Consider the following 11,206-nt stretch of genomic DNA (forward strand, 5'->3'; position numbering starts at 1 on the left):
AAGTTTCTCCAGATACAGTGTGTGTTTTCTTTTATTTTGTGTTCAATGGAAAAACATAGCAGTGAAAAATAGTTGCTGAGTGACATGAGGGTGAATTAATAATATCAGAAGTTAGATTTTTGGGTGAACTGTCCCTTTAATTCCATTACATTCTTTTTGGTAGTCTCTCTCTCGCTCTCTCTCTTTCGTTTGTGTAATGTTTGTAATTCACTTGGATTGCATTCATCCTGCAGGGCGGATGCTGTGTGTTTATTAGAATACTGTAGAAAACAAACAGGAAGTAAACGTTGGCTCGCTCTTCATGTTATTTACATACCATGACCTTTATACTTTAGGCAGTTTTGTGTTGAGATCCAAGCACAGTTTTTGTCAGTGGCTGTAGATTCCTTCAAGAGTAAATCTCGTAAAAATCTGTCTAGCTAAATTATTAACCCTAAAATCTATACAAATTAATAAGTTACTTCAATCCTACTGTTATGTTCAAATTTTAGCAACACTTTTAATGTATGGGGTCAATTTGACCCCAAATAGTTTAATATATGTTAAATAAATTCAATTTTAACATACATTTTTTATTACTTTATTTTTTAAAGCAATTGTATTACTTTTATACATAAATTGATTATTTAATAGATTAATTTCTATGAAAATGAATAAAAAATAAAGTAGCAATGAAAATAATATATAACATTTATTTGATTTGAGAACAGGTTTTACTTTTACTTTTTTCAAAATTGACTAAAAGTAATTTAAAGTCAAAAAGTGTTAATAAAAAGTAGGTTTAAAGGTTTAAAAATAAAATGAGCATATTTTTCAGACAGGTCAAAGTAGCTTTGGGGTCAATTTGATCCCAAACATAATAGGTGGGTTAATTTGGGTTAAAATGAAATTACATTTTGCATAAATAAAACTACTACTCAATGGAACATTATTGTGACATTATTTTTAGGATAATCATGTGAATTTCTTAATGAAAATCAGTATAAATTAAATGCATAATACTACCAGGATATTTCTAGAATCTAAATATTTGGAAATGTGAAGCTGTGCATGGTACAATCCAAAAATTCTTAAAGACGGGGTGCATGATTTTTGAAAATTTGGAAATGTGAAATTGTGCATGTTACAATTCAAAAATTCTTAAAGGCGGGGTGCATGATTTTTGAAAATTTGGAAATGTGATACTGTGCATGTTACAATCCAAAAATTCTTAAAGGCGGGGTGCATGATTTTTGAAAATTTGGAAATGTGAAACTGTGCATGGTACAATCCAAAAATTCTTAAAGATGGGGTGGATGATTTTTGAAAATTTGGAAATGTGAAACTGTGCATGTTACAATTCAAAAATTCTTAAAGACGGGTTGCATGATTTTTGAAAATTTGGAAATGTGAAACTGTGCATGTTACAATCCAAAAATTCTTAAAGGTGGGGTGCATGACTTTTGAAAATTTGGAAATGTGAAACTGTGCATGTTACAATCCAAAGATTCTTAAAAATGGGGTGCATGATTTATGAAAAACACTTTGGAAAAAGGAGTCAGGCTGATTACCAAAAGACACTTGTAGCCAATCAGCAGTAAGGGGCGTGTCTACTAACCAACATCGTTGCCTGTGTTGCATATGTGTGTGGCGAGTCTATCAAAAGAAGGTCCAGATTCTATTGGTGATTTCAAATTTCAACATTGGCCTTTGGAGATCATGCACCCCGCCTTTAATGGTATATTTTTAGAGTCACAATCTCCTTTTCTTTCATCTAGATATTTTACTGTACAGCACTTTGGACAACTTTGTTTGTATTGAAATGTGCTTTATAAATAATAAACTAATACAAATACATATTTTGGCCAGGTGTCATTGTATGTAGAATATGACGTATTGATGTTAAGGTGGCATACAGTTACGATCATTTGGCCATTGTAGTAAACATCATAAGAGGCTCTTTTAACATTGTGTTTGACTGCATTTCTTTAATTTCTCATCCCTTTAGATCCACGTCAGGCACAATCTTCGCCACCCTGGTCCTACGAACAGCCATACACTCCATACCTGAGTCAGATGACATCACCATCCATCCACTCCACAACACCGCTGTCATCCACCCGCGCCACCGGTCTGCCCAGCATCAGTGATGTGCCAAGACGTCTCTCAGGTAAACATCTCTAGAAAGCACAAAAACACAAATGACATCTGTTTAATCTCTCAGCTTTTAATTCAAGCGAAGGCTTCTAGATCTCAGATGTTTATCTTGAGAAAAAGACCAGAGTAATCTTAAATATATATGAACATGTAGACACTTTTCTCCAGCCAGTCTAGATGCAGGAAAGTAGTTTTTTCTCTGGTCCTTAACCTTGCACATACAGATAGTAATACAGCCAGAAAGTTCAATAAGAGGATCTTTGTATATGTGTGTGTAAATGTGCCTGTGTTTACTTTCTGAACTGATCGTGTTAGCCGTGAACATTTGTCCAAACACTTTCGGTCTCTCCTGAAGTGGAATCAAAGCATTTTTCCACCGTTAACTTTCTGCTTTGTAAGCGTTTGTTACGTCGCCCGTGGGCGAATGACTTTCCAAGCACAACGGCACCTTCAAAACACGAGATCATTTGAAAGAATATCTCCCCTAACCCCCGTCCTTTCCAATGGAGTCTTTGAACTCAATTCTCTTTTGAAAGCTCTTGAAAAGGAACAATAAAAGAGACTAGAGTTTCTGACTCACAGACCTCAATAGGTAAATGCTCCCGAGTCCAAAACTTTGGCATAGACGACTACGACCGTGCCTTTATTAATTAAATAGGCACCAGATTTTGTACGCCCGCCCTTTGGGGTTCGTTTCGAAACAAACACGTAGCGAGGACGTTTTCTTTCATACACCTGTTTGACTTTCTGCCAGGTTGGTTTTTGAACTGGGTTTTTTCTTTGGCTCCCCACCCTAACTGTTTTCTTTGAGCCTGGGGCAAATGTGAAAGTTTAAATGACTTCTTGGTGTGGCTGCTCATAGGCTGTTTTTTGAACCCCGGCCAGCTGCCTCATTGGGTTTGATTAGTTTAGATTTCACCCGGCTTTCATCTTGGAGATGTCAGCCTTTGTTCTTTCCTCAAAGAGACACACGCACCTCTTGGTCCTAACGCCCCCTATTCTTCCCGCGAGCGTCGCTGAATGGCTTTGCGTGGTGAAGAGACGTCCGGGACGCATCGCTCCGTCTCCAGCTGTTCTGCGTGGCTTTTCTTTGCTATGGGTTCGAGTTACGCCTTTGAGCCGGAGACCTGGTGACTGATAAGGACCATTTTTAACCATTTTAGATGGGGATGATTTAAATCCATTACACTAACATTGTACCACCATGGTATTTATGTGGTTACTTGTTGAGCATTTGAGGTAATGATGTAATAAATTCACTTGGCATTAAAGCATTAAATGAATAAATAAAAGCAAATATTACGCTTTACAATAAGGTTGTATTTGTTAACAAATAGGTAATGCTTTATTTAACATAAACTAAAAATGCACAATACTTCTACAGCATTCATTAAAGGTGCAGTGTGTAAATTTTAGAAGGATCTTTTAACAGCAAAGCAATATAATATAGATAACTATGTTTTCAGTGGCCTTTAAAGACCTGACCAAATGAACTGTATTGTTTTTATGTGACACTACCGTAGCTTCTCTATGTGCTTCGAAAGAGAGGGTGCAATACATAACGTCACCACTAGATGCCGCTTAAATCTACACACTGCACCTTTGAAACGTAAGAACAACTTAGACCACACTTATGCAATAATCATGAATAAGGAAAAAATATATAACACAGATATATATTATAGGGTTCATTTTCCTTGTTCATGATTATTGCGCATGTGTGCCCTAAGTTGTTCTTACATTTTTGCATACATTTAAAATAAATGTTCGAAAGTTTTTGTTGAATCATGATTTGTCCGTATACGTTTTACGAACAAAATTTGTGCGTACGAATGCTTAGTGAATGAGACCCAATATTCATTAATTTATAATCTACCTATACGGATAGTTTTGCTTTTAACTCTTTGTTTCAGATTATTATGTCGTAAAATCCTTTTTATTTTGATATAATCTGCTTTGATTGACTGTTTCAAAACAATTGGCCGATAGTGGGAAAACTGATTTTGTATTTGCCGATACCGATTATAGGCCGATATATTGGTATCCCCAAAAGATGTGCAAAACATGTAATACTTTATTAGTGGCATTATCTGAAGGCATTAAGAGTCCATGAACCCTCAAACGGATTCTGGATTCGGACCTTCAGCTCCTAGACTTCATCATCAGACTCGTAACACAAAGTGATTGATGTTATATTGAGTTTAGCCAAAAAGGTTTTGGCAAGACCCGATAGCACAATGGCTTCATTTTCACGAATGCCTACTGCAAGAAGAGTCTTTCAGATGGTGATTGAAGGTTGTATATGTGATTTTCTATCAATGTTTTGGAAATGTGACTTGGGTCTCGTCTCCGCTCCACTGTCCCCCTGAAGGCTCTTTTTTTGTTTGGTTTGAAATGTCAAGAGTTGATAATGTGGGGAGACGATCTGCTCATAATTGGCCGCACATGTTCCTCGAAATGTTTGCCGAGCCGTCGCTCACACGCCAGAGCTCAAGGGAGGGCGCACGGCTGTACTGTACTACTGACGCCATACAAAACTACTGTACATCAGCAACAGGGGTTAAAGAGGAGAGAAGAGAGGAGACGGGAAGGTTTATTTGTTTATAGCCTTTAATTTAGCAGGCGGCACCGATCGTGATGAATGCAGAGTGCAAAAACAGGCAGTTGCGGTGACATGAAGAGTCGATAAGATGCTCCTCTGGGATTTTCTCTCGTGGGGTTCGGGGAGTCACAGCCCATTAGTGGTTTATAATATTAAAAAACTCTTGCGGTCGTGCGCGAGCAGATCACTGCTTCTCTTTGGCTAATCTCAGACATGGCCTCACATCTGAGACTGCTCATTATGCATCCTGTGGAAACTGTTTTTCCTCTAAGTGTTTCCATGTGCGCTCCCAGTTTATTCCGACGTTTCGCTTTGATATTCATAGAAATGCAGAGATGTGTGTGTGTGTTTGTGCATGCGGGCATAATTCACATTTACTAATCACGCAGAAGAAACAAATAGCCGAAAGCAAAACTCCAAACCCTTTGACAGCACGTCAGCTGCATTTCTGACAGTTAAAAGTCTTTCATTTGCATTGAGATCTTCTAGTAGCCTGTGGCGTTTCTTCAGCGTCGCTGCGGTCTTGACCCTGAATGAACTGAATTATTGAGTAATTCATGTTAATGAATGTTTGTGATTCAGGTTAATTAAAGTGCTGACACAGAAGTTAAGCCTGTTTCTCCTGTCGCCTGACGCGTTATTTATTACACAGCTTTCTTTGTAAATAGGAAAATCTGTTTAGTTTGGAATGTGCCGTCAGGAAATAAAGCTGTTTACGGATATCAAACCTTATTTCTAGTGAAGTGCTATATAATTAAAGTGACACTTCCATAGAATAAAATATCTCATTTATGTTTATGATACCAAAACAGAATTGTTAGCATTTGAATGGAATCATTGGAAAGATGCTTCTTTATAATTATCTCCCTTATTTTGCATGTAGCTATTTATTAATTTAACAGCAAAGAAAAGTTTCACTATCTTTTACATGCATGCATTTAGTTTATGAAGTAAAGTCAGTTTGATAGCGCCCTCTTCTGTCTCATGCAACAATGCCATTTTAATTATAAAAGTTTTAATCATTGTTTGGAAAGCAACTTTAAAACTTTTTCAAGTTACTAATTGTGAAAAATCTAAAAAAATCAAGCTTTGCTTTAAAAAAGTTTAAAACAAAAAATAATTAAACATTATGGGGCAGTTTCCCGGCCAGGATTTAGATTAATCCAGGACAAGACCTTAGTTATATTAGCACATTTAAGTATTTTTTAAACAATCATTATACAAAACAGTACTTGCATGCATCTTGAGACAAAACAATGACATGGCACTGATATATGTTAAGATATGTAGGTGCAAGATGTTTTTAAATTAAGGCAGTTCAAACACACATTTTAGTCTGGGACTAGACTTAATCTCTGTCCGAGAAACCACCTTAAAAAGATACCTATAATTTAAAAAAAAGAGGTAAAATTGTACACTGTAAAAGTTGGATTAAGGTAAAAAAATAATTTTATTTAAGAAAGAGTTTAAATTGTTTCAAGATTTTACATTTTACCAATTAAAATCTTTTTTTATTTAGTTTTTCACCTTAAATTTTTAACTTAAATTAAGAAAATGTAAGTTTATAAAACTTTTTTTTTTGGTGTTACCAATTGAAGTAAGATTGAAGTAGAGCAGCTTTACATTTTTGTGATGACCCAGATAAAGTCTTTTTTTGTGATTTCTACATACGAGTGATGTAGTACTCGAGTCCGAGACCGATTTCTACTTTCTCAGACTCGTCTTGGACTTGTTCCTTCAAAGACTCGGTCTTGGACCACAGTGAGAGTAGGAGGACTCGTAATTTCAGACCGAATCCTCGAGCGCATTTTTTTATGTTCATACACTGTAAAACCTAACAGTTAACTTAACTCAAACCATTTAAGTAAACCGATTGCATTAGACCATTTAAGTTTTAAAACACATAAATTTAAGTACTGTGAACTTGAGTCATGTGCAATTATGACCTTATATTTAAGTAGTGTGAACTTAAATATAAGTGCATAACTGCATATGACTCAATTTGTTTAAGTTCACAGTGCTCAGATGTATGTGTTTTAAAACTAATGCAACTGGTTTGCTTAAATGAGTTGAGTTAACTTTTAGGTTTTAAAAACCACACAACTCACAACAATAATAAAAAATGCAATGTTGACGGGCATTATTTGAAAATAACATCCCATGGTGCAATGCAAAGATACTGCCATCAGAGCCGTTTATTTATCTCTAGAAAAATAGGCAGAAGATGATGCATGTGGTAGGGATTTTTTTAATCTAGTTTAGTCTGTAGGCCTAACTGTTTATTATTAACTGGGATAAGATTAAATCATGAATATGAAAACTGACATGTTTTTATGGTCTTGGTCTCGACTCCTAAAGGACTCGGTCTCGACACAGAGACTTGCTTCCTCAAAGACTCGGTCTTGACTCGGACTCTGCATAGGCGGTCTCGTCCCCATCACTACTACATATATAATGTAAAGAACATTCTGTAAAAATAATATCTTGTTATCTTTAATACTCAAAAGATTGAATTTAAAGTGAAATCAAACTTTGATACTCCAAATTTAATCTGGATTTTACAGAGAGTCACAACAAATGACATTTCACCGTAAAACTTTCCTAATGAAATAACACTGAACATGTTTCTTGTTTTCTCAGGTACATCAGACTTAAGCCCATTCTCAGCCGACCCGCGTCAGTTTGAGCGTCAGTTTCCCGCTCTGTCTTCCCTGACAGAGAGTCGATTCTCCAGTCCCAGAATGCACTACCCCGCCACGTTTACCTACACACCTACACCCGTCACCTCTGGCATGTCTTTGGGAATGTCCACGACAACCCACTACCACACTTACCTGCCTCCGCCTTACCCCGGCTCCACCCAAAACCAAAGCGGGCCCTTCCAGACCAGCAGCACACCCTATCTATACTATGGCGCCTCGTCTGGGTCTTACCAATTCTCCATGGTACCTGGAGGAGACAGATCCCCGTCCAGGATGCTGCCACCTTGCACCAGCGCGTCTACCGGAAGCACCCTCATCAATCCCAATCTTCCCAATCAAACGGACGGCGGCGAGGCGGACGGTAGCCACAGCAGCTCACCGACGGTCCTCAACTCCAGCGGTCGGATGGACGAATCCGTTTGGCGGCCATATTGAGAAGGTGGACTTCAAATGACACAACACTGTTAGCCTTAAGGACATAGTGCAAGTGAGGGAAAAGGGTTGAATGCTTGCGGTGTATTTTTATGACTACGCTGATGTCGTTTGGCCTTCATGTACGACATTCCACTTTAGAAAGCAGTGATGATAGACATGACAGGGACAGTTTACCCAAAAATGAACGTTTATGTCAACCTGTCACCTTAAACTGAATGTTAATGATGACAGGATTTTGCGGTGAACTTTTCCTTTAACTGGCCTAGAGTAGATTCATTCAAATAGGAATAGGTCCACATTATCGTCTCGAAATATTTTTTATACTAACTTGGTATAATTTAGCATTTCTTAACACTGAAAGTGATTTCTCTTTATTTATGCATCTTAGAAAGTCGGCTGATTCCCTCGTTTTAATTTATGTATAATATGGTAGCAGATGGTACTGATTTGAGAAGCAATATAAGCCATATCAAATTTAAATTATGCAATGTGTTTAGAGGGACAAAATCTAAGATGTTTGAATATTATTATAATTTTTTACATCTATTATTAACTTAATGCAATATTTACTCGAGTCTTTTTATAATTTAAATCTTTTGTCGTTATTTTTGTTATTGTGAAGCGACCCAAAAAATCTCCAATGGTACGTGCGCTATGAAGGAAGGATACGATGTTGTATAACTTTATTCACAAACAAATGTTTGTGGATTCCTCTTTATTTCTAGTAGTGTGTTTGCAAAACATTTCATATTCAAAATATGAAGTAACAGGCATTAAGAAATTCCATAATATTTCCAAGATAAATCCATGACAAAACATCTTTAATAAAGTCATAAATTTATAAATGTTAAGTAAGGGTGAGCTCTCTTGTTTGATTTTAGCATCCAATGTTTATCACCTTAATTTATTCTAAATGTATTTTTATTTAATGTTTTTTGGTGACTATAAGAATGACTCAGTTGCCGAATTCTTCGCTTCTACAGATGCAAACATGATCAAATCTCACTTGATTTTCTCATGCATGCATTGCCTCGATAGTCCACATCTAAATACGTAACCAATACAGTTACCCTCTGATCTAAAACTGGATGGTTAACCATGTGTTGTGGGTTAGTTACACACTATGCAAACTGAACTAAACAATCAAACAAGCATCTCAGAAACGTCTCTGCTGTGTGCTGGGTACATTATAATATATGTGCTTTACTCTTACTGTCATGCTGTACAATATCAAAATAATGGCAAAATAATCCATCCACAATTTGCAAGCAAACGTTAACAGACAATCAAACAAAGTAGCCTAAATTACACGATGGATGTTTACAAAAGCATCTCATTTTTTAATGATATAATTTATTTATTGCAATAATGAATAAGTGGGAATCAAACTGTTACTAACAAGTGAATTATGTTTACATGATATATTTGTAGCTGGCGTCTTTGAAGATAATTATATGCTTCTGGATTCAACAAGCGGTACTTGATAAAATGTTTGTTCATCGGCTGCTGGCGGCTCCAATTTTCTTTATTTCGTTCGATATGTAGATCAAAGCACTTGTTTTTGTTAAGGGGCGGGACATAAATGAAGCTTAAATGCCATGATTATTGAGAAAAGGTGAATCCCATGAAGAAATGTAATATTTTACTCAACACTATTACATAAAGAAAATCAAATCCCTCAGTTCTCATAATGAAAATCATCCTGTATGCACATTAGAAGTTTGATATTGGGGTAAAACTTCACCATGACAATCTTGTGAGATTCACCCAAAACTCAGCACTATATATTTGGGGTCATGTATAGACAGCACTACAGATCAAACATCATTTTTCCATTGTATTTCTTAGAGATGAATACAACAACACAAACCTGCATGTGTATCATTATCCACGATCATTTGTCATGTACAGTATTACACTTCATTTCTTTTCATTCAGTAACAACATTTACACTGCTGTCCTTACCCCACTGTTTAATTTTTGCCTTGTTTTTTATTTTACCGCTGTGTCTTCTGGTAGTAAGGAGAGTTATTATGTTTACAGAATGTTTACAAAAACTGCAAGCAGGCAACTGCAAATGTACAGAAACTCTGCACTGTTAACTTTCTATACACTGTAAAAAAAATTCCTGCATTAAATTTTTTTCATGTCATGTCAACTTACTAAAAAAGTCAACTTCATTTTATAAGTTATAACAACTCATCTCTAGTCAAGATAAATAATAGTAAGTTGACATGACTTGTAAATCTACGGAGCCCCTTAGGGGACATGGAGCAAAAATGAAATAAAGTTTAGTTTCGAGTGCGCACGTGAAACTATTGCGTGCGCACGTGAAACTATTGCGTGCGCACGTGAAACTATCGCGGTTAGTTTTGCGTGCGCATGTGAAACTTTCACGCGTGTACGTGAATCTATTGCGTGCGCACGTGAAACTATTGCGTGTGCATGTGAAACTATCGCGTTTAGTTTTGCATGCACATGTGAAACTTTCACGCGTGCACGTAAAACTATCGCGTGCGCACCTGAAACTATCGCTTGCACACGTGAAACTATCGCGGTTTGTTTTGCGTGCGCACGTGAAACTATCGCGGTTTGTTTTGCGTGCGCACGTGAAACTTTCGCGGTTAGTTTTGCGTGCGCATGTGAAACTTTCACGCGTGCACGTAAAACTATCGCGTGCGCACGTGAAACTATCGCATGCGCACGTGAAACTATCGCAGTTTGTTTTGCATGCGCATGTGAAACTTTCACGCGTGCACGTAAAACTATCGCCTGCGCACGTGAAACTTTCGCGCGTGCACGTGAAACTTTCGCGCGTGCACGTGAAACTTTCGCGCGTGCACGTGAAACTATCGCGTGCGCACGTGAAAGCGAAACTACACTTTTTTTTTCATTCTGTACATGAAGGTTTCGTGTGAGCTCATGAAACTATCGCGTGCGCACGTGAAACTATCACGGTTTGTTTTGCGTGCGCATGTGGAACTTTCACGCGTGCAGGTAAAACTATCTTGTGCGCACGTGAAACTATCGTGTGCGCACGTGAAACTATCGCATTTAGTTTTGCGTGCACACGTGAAACATTTGCGCGTGCACGTGAAACTATCGCGTGCGCACGTAAAAGCGAAACTAAACTGTTTTTTTCATTCTGCACATGAAGGTTTCGTGTGAGCTCGTGAAACTATCGCATGCGCACGTGAAACTATCGCGGTTTGTTTTGCATGCGCATGTGAGACTTTCACGCGTGCACGTAAAACTATCGCGTGCGCACGTGAAACTATCGCGGTTTGTTTTGCGTGCGCACGTGAAACTTTCGCGCGTGCACGTGAAACTA

At 37.4% G+C, this 11,206-nt stretch overlaps 1 protein-coding gene and 1 long non-coding RNA gene across 4 annotated transcripts in view; one reads left to right on the forward strand and one right to left on the reverse strand.

The window, feature by feature from the left end:
- The window catches only part of runx2a (RUNX family transcription factor 2a), a 55,922-nt gene extending 45,317 nt beyond the window's left edge, over window positions 1-10,605 (forward strand). For 2 of the 3 annotated variants that reach the window (XM_055171724.2, XM_073869895.1), the window contains 2 exons: window positions 1,988-2,149; window positions 7,379-10,603. In XM_055171724.2, coding sequence (XP_055027699.1) covers window positions 1,988-2,149; window positions 7,379-7,875 — 659 coding nt within the window. In that variant the 3' untranslated portion in view covers window positions 7,876-10,603. Of the gene's footprint in view, window positions 1-1,987; window positions 2,150-7,378 lie in introns of all 3 variants that reach the window. The other variant, XM_055171725.2, reaches the window with a different exon arrangement.
- Window positions 1,852-3,345, reverse strand: LOC141365400 (uncharacterized). Its single transcript, XR_012370637.1, has 2 exons — window positions 3,113-3,345; window positions 1,852-2,159 (listed from the first exon to the last, which is right to left on the reverse strand). It is a non-coding gene; the product is annotated as an uncharacterized lncRNA (long non-coding RNA).
- Window positions 10,606-11,206: the final 601 nt, after the last annotated feature.

The sequence above is a fragment of the Misgurnus anguillicaudatus genome, chromosome 7, assembly GCF_027580225.2.
Source record: "Misgurnus anguillicaudatus chromosome 7, ASM2758022v2, whole genome shotgun sequence".
Classification (NCBI taxonomy): domain Eukaryota; kingdom Metazoa; phylum Chordata; class Actinopteri; order Cypriniformes; family Cobitidae; genus Misgurnus; species Misgurnus anguillicaudatus.